Consider the following 20,141-nt stretch of genomic DNA (forward strand, 5'->3'; position numbering starts at 1 on the left):
TTCTGTTGCTTAACTTCTTTAATAAAGTGATGAATTAACTATATGCATGATCACATAATCAATTCTATTTTCTTATGCATAACTGAAATATACTTTGAATCTTATGTGTGTTGGAATGTTAACTAGTGTCTTTTAAGGAACATTCCAGAGTCTCTCTCTCTGTCCTGCCCGTAGTCTGAAGGTCCTTTGGGGATAAGCTTAGCTGTGATGAGAAGGGGCAGGGAGAATGTTAAACATATGTTCTGTGTTTGATCCTTACTTTTCTATGATTAAGTATATGGTTTAAAATCCTATGCAATACTACCTGAATAGTAGAAGTGTGATTTTCTCTTATTATTTCTTTAGGGAAGAAAGGTATGTTATTTCTACCCCTCTCCTCTGCCCGAGGAGTAAATATTTTATCTCTCTGTTTTGGTTCAAATGGCCTGATAATGTGTGCTCTGGCTGACTTGTGCCCAGAGAAGAGCTGTCGTTCGTCAGTGTTTTGTGTGTGCGTTTGACCTTCTACCTAGGTTTTGCACCCAGGGATGCACACCAGGCTGACTCGAAGACGCCCCGCGACCATCTGCGAGGTCACTTCAGACGTAAATCTCGGGCCCAGACGACAATTGCGCTGATTAATGTTGATAGGCCATAGCCATCTATATGTTGTGACTTTATGTTCTTTTAGCCAATCAGGAGTTAAATAATAGAATGTACGTCCTTGCAAATGGTATAATTGATGTAAGATTTTGTGTAATGTACGAGTTAGCTTTCGATCTCCTCGTGAGACTTTGCCGCTGGCTCTACCAATTTCACTGCAAACTATTCTTCAGTCAATTTTGGATTCTTTGATTGAACTTCTTGACTCCTGGTTTTCTTTCTCCATATCTGGTCTGGGTCACAACTGTTACACCCCTAACACTACATTCACTCTTAGCATGATACAGGAAATACTGTACTTATAGAAATGATATTGTACAAAATGTTGATTTAAAGAGGGTTGAGCATATTTAAATAATTATGTACATTATTACACATATCCAGACTGCTATCTAAAACTATGTTTACACCTGACAAATGATTTACGCTGCAAACACATTGTTCCCCTTAAAATGAACAGAGCTGTCTACACTTCAAGCATCTAATACAGAGCCTGCAACCTTTTGAGGTGGTCTGGAGATTCTTTAATGCTTCAACCGCAAGTGTCACAGCAGTGTAAACTTCGCCAGGTGAGACTCATTTAAAACACTTAAATTAAAAGATGTACCCACAAAAACATTCTGCTAAATTAATCTAAGCTGTGCTATTGGTTAATTTTCCTATATTATGCCCAAAAAAAAATTAAGTAAACTTGTACTAACCTGTTGACTGTTATACCAATACAGTGTTGGACCTTTTAGGACAAACCAAAATCTCTGCCATTTCTGGGTCATGAAGACATTTGCTTCTTTTCTCTTTTTCCAGAGCCAGCCATCACAGTCTGGACGGCCAAGCTCTCGGCAGGACACCCTCCTTCGGCTCATTGCTGTTCGTGTTCCTTGAGTATGCAGAGAGATCAGGTTATAGAAGTCATCATTTTGCAATTGTTAAGGGGATCGTTCACTCATAAAAAGAAAATTCTGTAATCATTTGCTCACTCTCCCCCTCAAAGGGATGTTAGATTTAGTCACCATTCACTTTCAATGTTGAAAAATCAAAAACGCTATAAAAGTGAATGGTAATTGAGGCTAACGTTTTGCCAAACATCTCCTTTTGTGCTCGATGGAGGAACATTCATAGGTTTTGAAACAACAGTAATGAGAGTTGGGTGCAGGCCCGGTTTTAGATCAAAATCACTGATGCTGCTTCTGAAAATGGTTTATTTGGCATCGCATTCAGCATAAAACTGAATAAAACAGGCTGCATAACGCAGATAAATGATTACTGCCAGAGTAACATTCACATACAGGTGTGAGGGACTTCAGCATTTTACAAATAACACAAAGAACAAACATTTTCCTCTCTCACTTGGATTTCCTCATGTGTCCCATCTGCGTGCGAATGCAGATGAGAAGATCTATTGGGAATTTACTGAAGTTCATCAATTAAAAGGTTTGCTTGAAGACTTGGCACTAATAAGCAGACGCAACATCACGAATGGACGCGGAGTGGCTCCATCACACTTTTGTTTGAGCATAATATTGCACTATTGAGCACTTTAAGGTTTTTCTCCGAAGAGGAGAGCATGCACACTCACATGCATGATTGCCAGATTGCATAAATTAAGTATGACATAAGGCGAAATATTTCCCATTTGTGCAAGTCTAAATCTTTGATTAGGGTGTTGCATATATTATCTGGCAACCCTGCGCATTTTAAAAGCTTGTAGATGCGCGGTAGGTTCCAAAGCCAGATAAATGGTAAATGGTCTGCACTTATATAGCGCCTTTTTAACCTTAGCGGTATTCAAAACGCTTTACACTGCGTCTCATTCACCAATTCACACACACATTCACACACCAATGACGGCAGAGCTGTCTTGCAAGGTGCTAGCCTGCCATTGGGAGCAACTTGGGGTTCAGTGATGAAATGAAAGATCTAATAAAAAACTTTCATGATAAATCATCCCGTGGGCATGCAGTTTGCCCTGGTCTGCAATTGAGGGTGCTCTAAGGTTCGTTTGAGGGTGCTTAGCACCCTCAAGCACCCCCGTAGAACAGGGCCTGGTTGGGTGAACTATGCCTTTATAAGAATGTCTGTGAAAAGACTAACTGTGAAACTCAAATGAATAAATCCATGTTGTACCTTTAGTTGAGCTCTTCTTGTTCTCCTTTTCATCCTGTGGTAAGAAGAAAGTTATCACTACTATCTTCTGGTGTCAACTGATTTGCCACATTAACAACACTTTATTGTGAGATGCCTGAACAGATGCTTTTCATAGCCAAACTGACTCATAGTACACTCAAGTGTTCCATGCTCAAGGACGATAGATCATCTTAATAACTCTCCACGTATGACTCTCCTCGATGTGGTACCAAACCAGGGTAAGAAATTAACAAGGACTTGGTGCAAAAATGGCCAGGTTTTCTAACATTTGATATTTTCTGACACTGTTTGGAGGCTACAATCTTTGTATTACAAGTGAAGGCCCTTAGTTATAACACCATTAATGTGTGTTTAATGTCAGTTAAATGAGTTTGTGTGTTCTTACTCTTAGTCCTGCCATGTCAGGAAGAGAGCTGGTGCTGGCTCTGTTGAGCTCCACGCCTTGTGGGGAAGGACTCCTCCTGCCTGCGGATGAGTCCACTACCAAATTGCTCTGGCTTGAACGCTGAGAGTCTGCACCATTAAAGACAGATTTACACATAGTCTGTAAACAAAAGAACAATCCTACATGCTCTTTTACACAGAAAAGAATACCAAGAATCTATCCCTGCTGAAAAGACCAGATTAGACCGTGACTTTCTTTCCATACAAATCCAGGCTGGTTTATGCTGGTTTAGCAGTTGCAATGATATAGTGGCTGGTGAAGTTGGTTCTCAGGCTGCGTTCTACTTCAAATTTGTATGCACTTCCATTGTTAACTTCCCTTCGTCTTGTAGACTTCGATGTATGTACGCTGCGCGTGTGACCACTACTGACGGAACCTGTGCAGTGGGTTGAATTGGAACTCCCTAAACCCCTGATCACTTGGAGCTCGTTGAGGGCTGATGTCAATTTGTGGAATTATTTAGTGATTAGTGAATTATTGATGCAACATCAGATTCAGGTAAAGTTTAGTTGTAATTTCAGAGGCTTATGTATACATCTTATATGTTTATATCACTTAATGAAGTGGAACGGACTTCCAAAATGGCGGGAAGAGATCCGGAGAGGAAGTGCTTAGGGGAATTAGCAAGTGGATGTTAAAAGTGAAGTGGGGGGGCTGGGTAGCTCAGCAAGTATTGACGCTGATTACCACCCCTGGAGTCACGAGTTTAAATCCAGGGTGTGCTGAGTGACTACGTGGTGTGAATTGGGCATTCCAAATTGGGAAGAAAAGGGGATAAAAAATGTATTTAAAAAAAGTGAAGTGGAACACAGCCTCAGTGGGTCAAGGAATGGTCAAGCCATGGCTCCCCTGTTGGTAGATGCCATAATTATACAATTCTCCAGGCAATAAGCATGTTTCTCCAATGACTGCCTTTCAAAAGTAGTGTTGTTGTGGAGGGCTCTTGAAAGTGTGAAATGGATTTATATTTTCCAAGAATAGATTACTGCTAGTAGATGACTGCTACTAGGTTTTAAAAGCTCTCAGTTGTTTTCTGACTGAAAGGTAGTCCACAGTTGGACAGCAAGTGACTTTTACCTGTCCCTGGCTGTTGCCGTTTTAAGGTGTTTAACTGATGTCCATTAGAGCTTTTATCACTAGAGAGCGCTGATTTATCTCGTCTGAAATGATGTGTGCCGTCTGGTCCTGATCTATGACACACACACATACACACACACACACATCTTATTACCTGGCAACTAATCTCCTACTGTGCTAATTTCATGTCTCTCATAGTCTCTCATTGTGTTCTCTTTCTTCTCACATAATAACATTTGAACTCAAATCAATACTATCCATGTAAGTGTACATGTAAGTAGCCATATAATAAGCTACTTACAGTCATTAGGTCAATATCGCATAATAATGATGATACAAGATCTTAACACCCTGAGTGCAATAATGACCAACTGACAATACATTATCCCTTACATAAAACCTTTAAATACCATAATTTCTTTCCCCTCAACAATGATGCTTGAACAATGAACATCATATAAGAGGCTTTAAATGGCTCAATGATGTAAATGGCTGAAATGATGTTAAGTGAAAAGAGGAAATTCAAGTGAGATGGCCAAACTCACCTGAAGGACAGAGAACGGACAGAGGTCGCCACCCTCCCTAAAATAGAATGTCTGGCTTTCTCTTCCTCTTCTTCTTCCTCTTCGTCCTCCCTCTGAAATAAATAATCTTTGTGTGAATGTGTGTGTGTGTGCACAGCCCCATGTATCAGTCCATCAGGGTCACCAAGAGACTCAATAATTTTAAAAGCTACATGTCTGCGCCATCATATACTTCCCACTGGTAACACACACACATGGAGTCACCAGAAATACACACGCACATAAAACAGAATAAAAAGGCAAAAAGATGGTATTTGTGTGTATGTTAGTTTGTTTATGTAAGTGTTTGCTGTCACAGGAGACTTGAAGAAGTGTCTCTTGAAAATGGTTAGGAAGACACGGTTGTCATGACAATGCTCCCAATAGACAAAAAGTTCAAAAGAAAATCATATTGTCTCTTTATTTGAAAATGTTGGAATGGCCCTGATTCACAAAGATGATATGCTCATCAATTTAAAGCAATGTGTTGTCTGAATATGTGACGTCAATAAATCTGTTGTAAAATGGACCTTTAAAGATCTTATCATTCTCCATGTTTAAAATAGAAAATATATAAATACAAAATTAAATATAGATTTTGGAAATGCTTAAATGGACTTATATTGAAAGTATAAAGGATTAAACTCCACAGTTCACACTCTGTACCTCAGACTTGGCTCTGCTCTCTTTCTGTTTCAGAGACCCTGGATACCTCCTCAGAACCAGAGTAACTCCATTTGGATTCTCATCAAGTTTTTTAACAAGGTTTGTTCTGGTCCAGCCAACCTAGAATTTGAAGTATCAATTCCATTGAATAAAATTTTTCAGGAAACTATTTATATACTATTAATGTAAGCGTTTCATAAAATTTTTAGGAATTAATTTCACAATGTTACTATTGAACTTTATAGAAATCATATTTTCCCACTTCAGACCCAAAGCAAAAGGGCCATAACAATCAAAGACATTTGGAGACCACCATAGGGGGACATATTGCCCCTTATTTTTTAAATTAGTGGTCAACAAATATGAGTTTTCAATGGCCGATTCTTAAAAAAAAAAAAAAATGTATCCCCTTTTCTCTCCAATTCGGCATGCCCAATTCCCACTACTTACTAGGTCCACGTGGTGGCGCGGTTACTCACCTCAATCCGGGTGGCGGAGGAAAAATCTCAGTTGCCTCCGCTTCTGAGCTAATCAATCCGTGCATCTTATCACGTGGTTCGAGGTGCATGACAATGTCGAGGCTCATGCTATTCTCCGTGATCCACGCACAACTTACCACGAGCCCCATTGAGAGCGAGAACCACTTAATTGCAACCACAAGGAATTTAACCGATGTGACTCTACCCTCCCTAGCAACTGAGACAATTTGGTTGCTTAGGAGACCTGGCTGGAGTCACTCAGCACACCCTGGATTCGAACTTGCGACTCCTGGGGTGGTAGTCAGCATCAATACTTGCTGAGCTACAGGCCCCCCTCAATAGCCGATTCTTAAATTATTATCCCCAATACTAAATATGAGGCCACATTAAAAGTATCAATTGTTGCTGAGAGACTCCAGCCTGGTCTCCTAAGCAGCCAAATTGGCCCGGTTGCTAGGGAGCATAGAGTCACATGGGGTAACCTCCTCGTGGTCGCTATAATGTGGTTTGTTCTCGGTTGAGTTGTGCGTGGATGCTGTGGAGAATAGCGTGAATCCTCCACACACGCTGTGCCTCCGCGATAACACACTCAACAAGCCATATGATTAAAATGCACGGAGGTAACAGATTCGTCCTCCACCCCCCAGATTGAGGCAATTCACTATGCCACCATGAGGACCTAGAGCGCATTAGGAATTCCAAATTGGGGACAAAAAGGTGAGAACAAAATAAAAAATCAATTCTGGTACTGTATACTATTACTAACTCGGAGCCTAATGCTAAAGTGCTACATGATTGAAACTCCGCCACACTAAATTTGATATTTGCACATTGGAATTAAAAAATTTCAAAATTGGAATTCTGATAGAACGATGCAGTTTTGGTGTGCGTTGTCATGCATTATAACTGAAAACATAATCTTTCTAAATATGTTTTGTGGCAACCGTGTTACATTAAAAATGTTTCAGGGTTCAATGTCAAAAAGCATTAAAGTTACATTAGTCTTTCTCTGAAGAATCAGTAATGTTTAGTAATTATAGTTTAGTAATTATAGTAATTATAGGACACTGGGCCACAAACTATTGACAATCCAATTTCATGGACAAAAGACAGCACAGCAACAGCGGGCAGGTCATCAAATGGATGGATTTGACTTGTTGTGCTAAGCAGGGGTTCAGACCATCTCATTAGAATCAAGTCTAGTTTTCTTTCTTACAGCAGTCTTTATGTAAATAACACAACATATCGCTATTGGTGCTGTTAACCATCATTAGCACTGAATTGTTGATACTCACCACTATCTGGCCGTTGACCTGAATGACCTCATCTCCCACTAAGATCTTCTCACAGAACTCTGTGGGAATCTGCAAGACAGGATTTATGGTTATGGAATAAAACATAAAAGTATTAGAGCATTCTAAAACATAATACTGAGAATAACAGAAATGTAGATAGCTAAGTTACATTTGTGTGTGCTTGAGTATATGTAGGAAAAAGAATGCCTTTTATAGCTGAAACTAAGTGTCCTTCTGAATTCAGTAAATAGTGTAACTCAAGGATATGACATCACCCGTCCCCTCTTCCCATAAGTTTGTGTTTGTGGAGGGCTATTTAAAGCATAATTTAACAACAAAAAGAATTCTCTTTTTTATGGTCATTCATTGTAGGAGGGCAAATTGAGCAGGAAATGTGTAAAATATATCACCCAAGATTCTCGTTTTGAGTCCAGACACCTTTAACCTAACCCACTTGAGCTATAGGAAGTTATAACAATATCTTCAAGTTTGACTGACATATGTGTGCTCTGAGAGAACAACGTAAAATATAAGAAGCGCTGGGGTACCATCATCCTTTCCTACCTCAGCTGCTGTTCCAGAGACAAAATGATTTCTGGATCCTGTGGAGGTGATTTCAATTCCCTATGTGAAAGAAATAACGTGAATGTCAAGTAAAAAATATCTAAACCTTTATTAGATTGATACTGGGCCTTCTAAAGGAGCTGAAAATCTGGGCTGCTAATTGCTCTATGGGCACTGCTGGCCCACTTTAATATGCCTGAGTAGTTAACACGCTAACATTTAGCCCTCCTGCAACCTGCTGTAGATCAAATTGCCTTAAAGGGAATTCAAAGAGAAAGCAGAATTGAGGAAACATGGAGGAAACCGCAAACATGCACTGGTCCATGAATCAACCTCAGTATCAGATGTCAACAAACTGTAAGCAGGATATGAGTAAAATTGACTGAGCTGAAAATGTACTGTAAGTACAGACCTTCTGCTTAAGGGGGAAAAATCATTATTGTCAAACCTCAAGTTAACTGAATCGGTAGACCAAATTGCAAAGATAATGATCTTTCATCATCAATGATTGTGCGAAAGACCTCATCTCTCTTCAAAATATTCACATACAACAATTGAAGTCTTCAGTCCTACTAAGGTTTTCATATTGTGAGTTCTTAAACCAGGGCCAATTTGAACTAATTCAATTATTTCAATTGAATAATTTATCAGTCCACAGACACCTTACAGAAGCACTTGTCTGTAGTAGAGCCATTTTGTGTTTGTGTCTTCGGTAATGGAAGGAAGACCTTTACGTAATTAAAGTCTCTTTAAATAGCTTTAGCCACAGCACCATGTCAGCTGAATAAAATACAAAATGCAAGCACGGTCTAAGTTGAAATAGGCTGTTCTTTGTTTAGAGAGCAAAAGAGAGAGATTAACAGAAAGATGGACACGTCAGAGTAATGAGCAAGCATTTTAACACAACTACCTTTATACTAACCATGATTACATTTTTTGACATTTGTAAAACTAAGTAAATTAAAATGTAGCAAATTATTATAATTTCTTCTGATTCAAAAGTTTAGAAAATTACATCAATATGTTACTTTTGAAAGTTGGAGAGATAAAGGGTAGGGTATTGGATGACATGGAGATAGTGTGAGATATGTGGAGATTAATTAGTGTACAAAAAGGGAGTTATAATTGATAAGAAGCATTACCACATGGTCTCCTGGTGAGGTTGGGTCCAGATCAATACTTTCCAGCTGTGCAGTATGGGTAAGAAGAGACAATGGACTGACAGTCAAAATCTCATCACACACTGATACCAGCTGACGACACTGCAGGAGAGAGTGATGGAAAAAATTAGATAAAAAACAAATCTTATCATCAGGTTATTTGAATTGGCACACCTCTTCTAAAGTAACGAAGCTCATATGTAATATTATATTATTGAAGGTTCTCTGTACATTTCACAGTGTACTGTATGTCATGAGAAGTCATTTTACTCAGAACAACTGCATTGAAATTTAACTGTAATAAACTTTATAATGTATTCACAAGAATATTAGACCTATGATATGCATTACGATTGAAAACAAAATAATACAAAACTATACGAGTTTATGTGATAAAATATAAACATAACAAATACTAAATATATATATATATATATATATATATTTTTATAGAATCAAGAGATACATAGGCTACATTCACACAGTCTTGAATGGGAATGAACTGCATTTCCTAACTCTCACATTGCTGCTGTATATACAGCAGGAGACAGGAGATAATAATGCCTGTATGAACAGGTAAAAAAGTTAATCCCATTCTCTAGCCTGCAAGTAATGTGACTATAGTGACAGATTTCATGATAGTAAATATCAAGACTTTGTATTTTATCTTTAAGGATTTAATTGTTATTCTAGACTATTCTGCATTATGGGATGCTGCTTTCATTATCTCAGATTTGTGGTCAAAAACTTTCCTCTTGCATTCCCTTCTCCACTAAAATAATATAAAATAAAATAACAGGAGTTATGTCTCGCTATACGACTACACAATATCCTACATTTCTGCTATTTTGTATAACTTAAGAGCGGTCGATACTCCTAATATTAGTGACTGACAGCAAAAACAATTAAAATAAGCCACAACGTTTGTCAGTGGTGTGACAGCTGTCGAATGCAGTTCTGTTCATACTGCACATATTAAAGGAAGTTAAGCTCTGGCCCTCATTTTCTTAAAAAAAAAAAAAAAAAAAATCTACAGTTTTTCAATTGAGGCACTTACAATGGAAGAATATGAGGCCAATTTTTGGAGGGTTTAAAGGCAGAAATGTGAAGCTTGTAATTTATAAAAGCACTTGCCTTAATTATTCTGTTAAAACTGGTGTGTTATTTGAGCTGTAGTTGTTGAAATCGTCACTTTTACAGTAGCTTTAGGGTTTGGGGGTTTGTTGACATTATATCGTCATGGCAATGAACAGAAAAGGTTACTAAGCGATTTTATCACACTGAAATCATGTTAATACACATACAGTATTGTTTACATCTTGAGCATATACTTTTAAAACAACGAGTATTTTAACATGTTTATGGATTGGCCAAAATCACTTCCATTGTAAGTGTGACCATAACACAATTTTAATTTAAATTTTTTATTTTAAGAAAATATGGGGACAGGTCAAAATAATTGTTGTGGTAATCCATGAATTATATGCAATTACAAGGAATAGGGTCTAGAGCTTTTAAGTTTCAAAAAGGAAGCAAAACCACCAGAAAAGCATCATAAAAGTGGTCCATATGAATCAGCTATATTCTTCTGAAATCATACAATTGGATGAAAAACAGACTTAAAATTAAAATACCAAAAAATGTGTTTAACTTGTATTGAACCCCGAATGTTCTTTTAACTGAACTCCAATCAAATTCAAGGACCTGAACTAACTGGTTTATAAAAGGCACTTTAGCACTCCAAACAGGACTGCCAATTCCATTCTACTGCTGTGTGAACGTCGCCATAGAAAGTCAGAGTTACAATGGACACCCATAATCCCTTACAATGACAATGATGTCCTTCTCCTTTTCATACACAGCGGTTTCCTAGAGGGGAAGAGAGACAGAGAGAAATGAGAACATTTAATAAAAATGTACAGTAAGTGTTTCCATTCACTTAGGAGTTTGTTTTGGTAGTGGAGGGAGAATCCAGAGATATCCACACAAATCTATTAAGGCAGAAAGGAGTTCTTCCAAGCCTACTTACTATTGGGATGATTCAGCTCTTTAGGTCTTTCAATTAAACAGTTCCTTAAAACAGAGTGACAACTACACATTGCTAACATTTGCCAACAATCACAACCCGTTTAATCCAAACTGAACTACAACAGGAGCCGAACGAGACATAGAACAAGTCTGCAGTGCATGGCCTCTTCCTTTTTCATACACTCACACACATGACTGGAACATGTAGATCATGGGCAACTTAAAGGATTAGGGTGGACAGACTCCACTGAGAATCAGTGGCAACAGATAGGGGTTGAACCGATTAACCAAATCTTATATAACACTCCTAAAGATAAACAAAGATTCTCAGTCTGCCAGACCACCAACAAATTAACTTCGGCCAATACAATATTCACTCAGCAATGATATTCAAAATGAAAAAAGTAGAGGATCATATCCAACCTCAGATCTATTTGAATCAGCTGAATGGAATCAGAGTTAGTCCATCTTGGCATAAAATTCACAAGTACATACTTATCCAGTGAAGCTGATGGCAGTTCACCGCAGCTTTAACCAAACTGAACTCAGAAATCAAGGTGTGCTAGAAAGAATGTGACATAACACGCATCTGAACAATTTTGTGGGAGGTATGTGTGTGTGTGTGACACTGATGGCTCACTTCTCGTTACACTGAACAGGTGTCACTTCCCTTCTCAACAGAAAGACACAAACACAAATTTACTTAGCTAAATCGGCACATCCGATCGATTTCTATTGTTTTATATAAAGCTATTTACTACTACCACAGACTAACCCTAACCCACACCGTAAACCCTTAAAAGAAAACTTATAGCATTTGAGCATATAAAAGACAGAGATTTGGCTCTTTAACACGTCAGTGGCTGCTAATATAGTACTTTAACTGAGAGCAATTATCTGCTTTGTTTGAAATTATTGGATAAGCATATGGTTATGCTCCACGAGGGAAAGTGTCGTTACTATGGAAACGCATGTAAGCATAAAAGGGGATGGAATGACAGGAGAAATGACTTTTAGTATAATATCTTCTACAGGAGCGGTGGCGTAGTGGGCTAAAGCAAATAACTGGTAATCAGAAGGTTGCTGGTTCGACCCCCACAGCCACCACCATTGTGTCCTTGAGCAAGGCACTTAACTCCAGGTTGCTCCGGGGGGATTGTCCCTGTAATAAGTGCACTGTAAGTCGCATTGGATAAAAGCGTCTGCCAAATGCATAAATGTAATGTCTACAGTGATCAATTTAATATTAGCACCCAGTCAAAGAAAACTGTCAAACTGTCTTATTACAGGTCATTTTGGTGCGGTTTAAAGCATAGGTCGCCCCTTACTGTTAATCTGAGATCTGCACCACTGATATAATATATATTTTTTTATCTTAATCAAATTATGGGAAAGATAGATAAAAGCTATAAAAAGATGCCCAATCAGGGACATCTAAAGCCAAAGACAATACTTGAATGAGTTAAAGAGATAGTTCACTCAAAAAGGAAAATTCTCTTATCATTTACTCACCCTCATGCCATCCCACAAATTATGATTTTTAGAAGAGTACTTCAGCTCTGTAGGTCCATACAATGCAAGTGAATGGGTGCCAAAATGTTGATGCTCCAAAGAGCACATAAAGGCAGCATAAAAGTAATCCATACGACTCCAGTGTTTTAATCCATATCTTCAGAAGTAATATGATAGGTGTGGGTGAGAAACAGATAAAAATGTAAGTCCTTTTTTTATTTCCCTGCCCAGTAGGGGGCGGTATGCATGAAGCATGTGGATCACCAAAAAGAAGAAGAAAGTGAAAATGATCTGTTTCTCACCCACACCTCATAATATCACTTCTGAAGATATTGATGTAACCCCTAGAGTCTTGTGGATTACTTTTATGCTGACATATGTGATTTTGGAGCTTTGACACCCATTCACTTACATTGTATGGCCCAAAAGAGCTGAGAAATTCTCCTAAAAATCTTCACTTCAGTTCAGAAGATGAAAGAATGTCACACATGTGGGATGGCATAAGGGTGAGTAAATGATGAGAGAATTTTCATTTTTGGAGAGAACTATTCCTTTAAAGGGTTAGTTCACCCAAAAATGAAAATTATCCCATAAATCACTCACCCTCAAGCCATCCTAGTTGTATATGACATTCTTCTTTCAGCCAAACACATTCAGAGTTATATTAAAAAATATCTTGGCTCTTCCCAGCTTTTAATGGATGGTACCTTAGATTTTGAAGCCCAAAAATAGCGCATCTATCCATCAAAAAACTAATCCATACAGCTCCAGGGGGTTAATAAAGGCCTTCTGAAGCGAAGCGATGCATTTTTGTAAGAAAAATATCCATATTTATAACTTAATAAACTATAATCACTGGCTTCCGGTAATGGCCGTCCGCGTGTTCACTAGCTTCCTCTATCTTCTGCGTTTCCGCGTTCGTCACTTCTCTCCGAAGCTAACGCTACGTCTACGTCATACGCCGGAACTCGACTCTCTTGTGAACGCGTGGACGGCCGTTACCGGAAGCCAGTGATTATAGTTTATTAAGTGGATACTTTTTTGATGAATGGATTTGCTTTTTTGGGCTTCAAAATCTAAGGTACCATTCACTCCCATTATAAAGTTTGGAAGAGCCAGGATATTTTTTAATATAAGTCTTGTGTTTGACTGAAAGAAGAAAGTCATATACAACTAGGATGGCTTGAGGGTGAGTAAATTATGGGATCATTTTCATTTTTGTGTGAACTAACCCTTTAAAGGAATAAATTTACGTGACACATTTCAAACTGATGTTCATTTTCTCTCCAGTCTTGCTATTTTCCACCCATTTTAGCTTTATTGAGACCAAAGTTCCCACACAAAAGGAGCTTCACTCAGCTCAGAAGCCTTTATCTTGTTTTCCTATTAGTTGTCTACAAAGCTCATATCACACAGAAAATGATCATTACCCCTGTTTTCAACACTACAGATAGGGAGATGGAGATATACAGACAGTCTTTCTCTGTGACAGAACAGATCAGCTCAGCTGTTGTTTATTTAGCGTGTACACCTTTCTTACTTTTCCTCTCCCTCTCCTCTCGAGGCTAATAAGGCTTGAGGCTAATGACTTAAAAGTTGCTAGAGCAAACCAAAGTATATATTTCTGCCTCCATGCAGAAGTACACAGCTAAATCAAATGCTCTTTTAGTGGGTCACAAGGCCTTAAGCAGACCTGAACAAACTAAAAAAGATCTGCCCTGAATTCTCCATGGATCCATTTACACCTCTCCTTATATTCACATAAACAACACATACACACACACACCTACATACCTGCACAATCAAACATTTTGTTACTCCATGAGGCTACATTTGAGGCAACAACTGATTTTATTCAATTTAGTGCAATTTGACTGAATCAACCTGACAATATTAGGTCCAGCACTTTTAAAGGATAACATAAGGTCAAAATAGCTCAGCCTCAATAACACCCTCAGAGTGACACATTGTGTTGGGTTAATCATATTCCAAGGATATATAAGTAGCTGCTTCCCTCACACCTCTGACAATTCTTCTGGCATCCTTCCACCTGCCCATCTCCATCTATAGATTTTTTAATGTCAATACCAATTATTTTTCAAAATTGTAACTATATCAACCAGTGAACTCATGAAACAATTTTAATGTATGACATTGGCAGGTTGACAAATCTGTTTAGATTTTTACCTCTCTCTATCTCTCTTTCTCTCACACACACACACACACACACACACACACACACACACACACACACACACACACACACACACACACACACACACACACACACACACACTCACGCTCTCTTGTGTGGATAAAGTCATAAACGGACTGCTAATTATTCTACACTCCCAATACAGCAATACAGGCAAATCCACGTAAACACGCATTTAAAAACATGTACAAACACAATCATAGCTTTAATTTTAATTTAAAGATCTTTCTTATATCTGGGTCAACCCTGGAGACGCCCCGCCATTGCCTTCCCGTTTTCATCTACTGTCAAGACATACATGAATGACTGGGGTTGAGTTAAAGGAACAGTTCCACAAAATACAAATTCTGTTATACTTTACTTACTCTCATGTCATTCCAATTGTACTCATATGACTTTTTGTCTTTGGCCGTGCAATTACAAGGAATGGGGACTGGAGCTTTGAAGTTACAAAAGGATGCAAAAGCCCTGAAAAAGTGTAATAAAAGTGGTCCATACGACTTATGCACTATATTCCAAGTCTTCTGAAGTCATATAAGAACGTTGGGTGAAAAACAGACTGAAATGTAAGTATTTATAGATTTGGAAACATATGAAGTTGATAAAATGATGACAGAATTTTCATTTTTGGGTGATCTGTTGCTTTAACCACAACACATGAACGTCATTATAACACACATATGACAAATAATGTCACATCAATATATGATCAGAAAGATTTGCTTGATATGTTGACCTTTGCCTTCAGGTGACGATGGTTCATTTAAGATCAGGGGCCCACCTGCCCCCTAACACCTGTTCCTCACTTTTAGTTGCAGAGCACTTATTAAAAGTTAGCAGAATCCACACTTTATTCCCAGAAACCTTTGAAATCTGTTGTGTTAAGATGAAACTCCCACTGTAATGATTAACAGAGAGTGGAATGATCTGACCTCAAACATGTCACCTTTTCTATAAACTGTCTTCAACTGTCCTGAGATTTCATATGGTGATCTTCACACAGTCAGTCAGTAACCTGATTGAATGGCTGCCATTAGTGCCCATATATCATGTCTAAACCAGCTTAATTAACAGGGTTTCCTTAAAGAAATAGTTCACCCCAAAATTATAATTCTCTCATCATTTACTCACCCTCATGCCATCCATGATGTGTGTGACTTTCTTTCATCTGCTGAACACAAACAGATTTTTAGAAGAATATCTCAGCTCTGTATGTCCATACAATGCAAGTGAATGGTGACCAGACCTTTGAAGCACCTAAAAGTACATAAAGTCAGCAGTAAAATATGGATATGACTCCAGTGGTTAAATCTATATCTTCAGAGGCGATATGATAAGTGTGGGTGAGAAACAATCCTCCCAAATATTGACCCAATCAATATTTAAGTCCTTTTTTACTATCAATCTCCACTTTCCCTTTTTCTTTCACATTCTTCTTCTTTTGTTTTAGGCAATTCGCATTCTTCGTGCATATCGCCACCTATTCGGTAGGGAGGATAATTTATGGTACAAAAGGACTTAACTATTGATCTTTTGAACTATTGTTTCTAAACCACACCTATTATATCACACCTGAAGATATAAATTTAACCACAGGAGTTATATATAAGTAGTATATTTTTATACTGCCTTTATGTGCTTTTTGGAGCTTCAAAATTTTGGTATGCATTCAATTGCATTGTATGGGCCAACAGTGCTGAAAGATTCTTCTAATAATTCTTCGTTTGTGTGCAGTAAAAGAAAGGAAATTGTACTTTCTGGGATGACATGAGGGTGTGAAAATTATGAGAGAATTTTCATTTTTTAGGTGAAGTATCCCTTTAAGACTGACTAGTCCACTAGTCAGTCAGACAATCCACCAACTAGTTTGAAAATATGTAGTTTTGCACATCCCTAACATCAAGATCTGAGAATGAACATTACAATAATCACTTATTGTTCTAGTAAATTACAAGAAAATTGGGAAACACATTCAATGTAGAAAATTCAAAACATAAATACATTTTTGTGCCACTCAAAAGCAGTTTAGTTAACTTTCCTAAAAACATACAGTTGCTTGGTTCTATAACTGACTCCTGTGTCTAACCAGAATGGAATTGAGACATTTTCTGTTTACCAGATACAAAAGTGTCCAAAAGTCTGAGATCACATTAAAATCTTACAATAACAATTTAACTTGGGAATAAACAAAAAGTCTCTGGATTTTAAAGTTTGAAACAAAGAAAAGTTCTGATTAAATACAATTGTAATATTTAATATTCTGCTCAGTTACAATCAAATAAGCAGATCTGTGACATTGATCATGTTAAATCCTTTGTACAAAAGGTCAGATTTTTTTTGCTTTCCACTGAAGCACACAAGATGCTCTTTGAAACATTCTCAAATCATGTTGGGATCACATCGATCATCAGGTTTTGTGTTTATATTAAATTAGCAAAATGCCAAATAGAAGCATTTTCACTAGTGGTCTCAGACATTTGGACCTGTATGTAACCAGACAGTCCAGGTTTTATTGTGACAATATCTGAGAAACAAATTCAGAAAGGAATGGTGATCCACAACAGCACTGGAGTTTGTACATTAACTTGTATTTTACTGCCGCAGGTCTTTCATTAAAAGAGGCCCTGACGGCTGCATAGGAAAGAGTTTACACACATAATATACACAGAAATTTGTTTGTATTGTGCACAGGAATATGCCAACAATGCACTGTTGGCAAAGATGACATCAGCTTTAGGAAAACGAATTTGCAGACAAAACAGCAGGAGCACAAATAGCAACATTAGTGATTTACAAGGAGTGTTTATCTGTGCATGCACAACAAGTGTGTGTTTATGTGTGTGAGACAACTGAAATGAGCTGATAGTATCACTTGCCAACATTCTTAGCGTGCACATCACAAATAAAACACTACCACACTTCTCCAAATTTCCACAATTTCCTTCTGCTAATTAGTAATGCTGTTATCTTCTGTTGAAGAATGAGTCACGTCATAAAAAATTCAAATTATTTTCTATTGTATTCCAGTCTGCACATAATCTAAAATAGGAAACATCAGAGGATGTATTATGGAAATTTCCCAACTCTTAAAGGTATAGTCCACCCTAAATAAAAAACATTTACTCACCCTCATGTTCTTCTATACCCATATGAAAAACAAAAGATGTTGGTAAGACCATTAGCCTCAGTCGCAGTTCACTTTCATTGCATCTTTTTCCATACAATGAAAGCAAATGGTGACTGAAGCTATCAGTCCTAAACATTCTGCTAAATATCTCCTTTTGCTTTCCATGGAAGAAAGAAATTCAGACAGGTTTGGAATAACATGAGGGTAAGTAAACGATGATACAATTTTCTTTTTAGGGTGAAATATCCCTTTAAACTTTAACAGCAGAAGTATGTGTTTTAAAAATTGCTTATGTTATCTTATCTGTTTAGTATCTATAGCAATTTCGTTTACACGGTACTTGTCAGATAAAATTAAATTAATATCACCAAGCTTGAAATAGAATCTACAGTACATTATAATGGCACAATGATTAAAGTAAGTCAGTGTGTTGAATCATTAGTGTGTGTGTGTTTGTGCACCCAAGTAAAGGTGACACAATGTTAAACTTGTGGACTTTTCTGGGTACTTTTAAGTCAAATGAATGAGTGTAGTAGAAAGAGAAAAGTTATTTTAGATCAGAAGTTAAGTAGAAAATAATCAAATAGACTAAAATAATTTCCTACCGTTCCTGGTTAAGAAAAGATACTCTTCTGATAGAGTTTTTATCATGCGACTGTCCGTAGTGCAACCTCCACTCCTGTGCGCTCACCACAGGTGAATAACACATGGCCAAAATGTCTTTCAGTTCCCTTAGACTGACTTTTAAAGCCCCTCCTCTATATCGCTCTCTCTCTTTCTCTTTCCCAACGTCTCAGCCCTGACTTTGTTGAGTCCAGTGTACACACAAACATAATGGAGAACATGTGTTTGTCAGCTTACAGGGAGTTTGGGTATATCAGGACCAGAACAAACAAACAAAACAATTATTTAGACCAGCACAGAGGTACCTTCATTTATTTTCCAGTTATGTATCAATGACACCCAGTTTCACTTGGCCTACATGTTTCTCAGTAGGTGTGAGATCAGGCCTCATGTCATAATTTACAGGAACCGAATTTCATTTTTGGATGATCTATTCCTTTAAACTAAGCAATATAATGCAATCACATTCACCTTGTGCACTGTGGTGTCCAAATCTTTACACAGAAAGATGAGTTTCTCATTCGCTGCATATCCAGTCTGCAGTGAGAACTGATATCTGTAAAAGACATACAACGTTAAAAAAAACATTGATGATGAGGCAGATTTAAGTTGGGTGTTCATTGTGGATTGTTTTCATGCCTTGCACGTTATTTGAAATGCTGAAGTGTTCATTAAAAGCAGAATGTAAAACAGACACAATTAAAATATTTTGAGAACTTCAGTACCATAACAATTAAATCAATGAGCTATATTGGAGAAATATTTGATACTCCTGGTACAAATGACTATTTTCCACTCTCCAAGTTACAGCATTCAAACTATTAGATAAACACACCTGTACACTACTTTGTGCTCAAACTCATGGCCTGTATACTAACAGACAGTTAAACATTGCTCTATGTTTAAGACTCTTAGCCTGTGGATAAACACACACAAACTTTAGCTGTGAGGGATTATCACCTGTTGAGTAGAGACAAAAGTCCCTTGGCTGCTGTGATCACATCCACCACTGCTTGCAGTATGTGTTGTGACAGCTTGGTGGCGCTCTGTCCTTCACTGGTATTAACGCGCCAGCGGCCCTGTATGCTCATATGCAGAGTGTGTGCCACTGCACGCAGTTTCTCCGTCAAACTGCGCAGGCTATCACCCCCAACACTGTATGTCTGCGCAGATACAGGAAAGAGGATGTTAGTATGAAACCTTTTATAATGGCATATGTTTTTAATGGAAGTTACTTTTGCAACAGAATATATAATCACAGTTTCCTTTCATTTCTTACATCTCATGCCAAAAACAAAGTTTTTAAAGAAAAAATATAATATTTACTTTTCTTATTCAATCTTCTCTGGAATGTCTGGCATGTCCCCTATCCCTCTTACTGTTCTCTCTCTCTCTCTCTCTCTCTCTCTCTCTTTCTGTCTTTCACCCGCTGCATAACTAAGCTTCACAGATCTCTCTAAATCCTCAGTAACCTTTGGTATGAGTCTGCTTATTTTGAAGTCTGCAAATTGTTCCTGCAAGAAAGAGATTCAGTCCAACAAGCTGGGCCTGACGTTTGCTGTTACGACACAAGAAGGGAGTCCTGGCACCATCAGGTCC

General features: G+C 37.8%; 1 protein-coding gene across 3 annotated transcripts in view; it reads right to left on the reverse strand.

Annotated features, from left to right (window-relative positions):
* The window catches only part of LOC127662726 (connector enhancer of kinase suppressor of ras 1-like), a 51,788-nt gene that overhangs the window by 18,552 nt on the left and 13,095 nt on the right, over positions 1-20,141 (reverse strand). For 2 of the 3 annotated variants that reach the window (XM_052154019.1, XM_052154018.1), the window contains exons 3-14: positions 19,503-19,705; positions 19,014-19,098; positions 10,864-10,905; positions 9,019-9,138; positions 7,877-7,936; positions 7,313-7,381; positions 5,539-5,658; positions 4,855-4,946; positions 4,310-4,422; positions 3,173-3,300; positions 2,767-2,800; positions 1,344-1,519 (exon numbers count right to left, since the gene is read on the reverse strand). In XM_052154019.1, coding sequence (XP_052009979.1) covers positions 1,344-1,519; positions 2,767-2,800; positions 3,173-3,300; positions 4,310-4,422; positions 4,855-4,946; positions 5,539-5,658; positions 7,313-7,381; positions 7,877-7,936; positions 9,019-9,138; positions 10,864-10,905; positions 19,014-19,098; positions 19,503-19,633 — 1,170 coding nt within the window. In that variant the 5' untranslated portion in view covers positions 19,634-19,705. Of the gene's footprint in view, positions 1-1,343; positions 1,520-2,766; positions 2,801-3,172; positions 3,301-4,309; positions 4,423-4,854; positions 4,947-5,538; positions 5,659-7,312; positions 7,382-7,876; positions 7,937-9,018; positions 9,139-10,863; positions 10,906-19,013; positions 19,099-19,502; positions 19,706-19,868; positions 19,998-20,141 lie in introns of those variants that run through there. The other variant, XM_052154020.1, reaches the window with a different exon arrangement.

Source organism: Xyrauchen texanus, chromosome 22 (genome assembly GCF_025860055.1).
Source record: "Xyrauchen texanus isolate HMW12.3.18 chromosome 22, RBS_HiC_50CHRs, whole genome shotgun sequence".
Taxonomy (NCBI): domain Eukaryota; kingdom Metazoa; phylum Chordata; class Actinopteri; order Cypriniformes; family Catostomidae; genus Xyrauchen; species Xyrauchen texanus.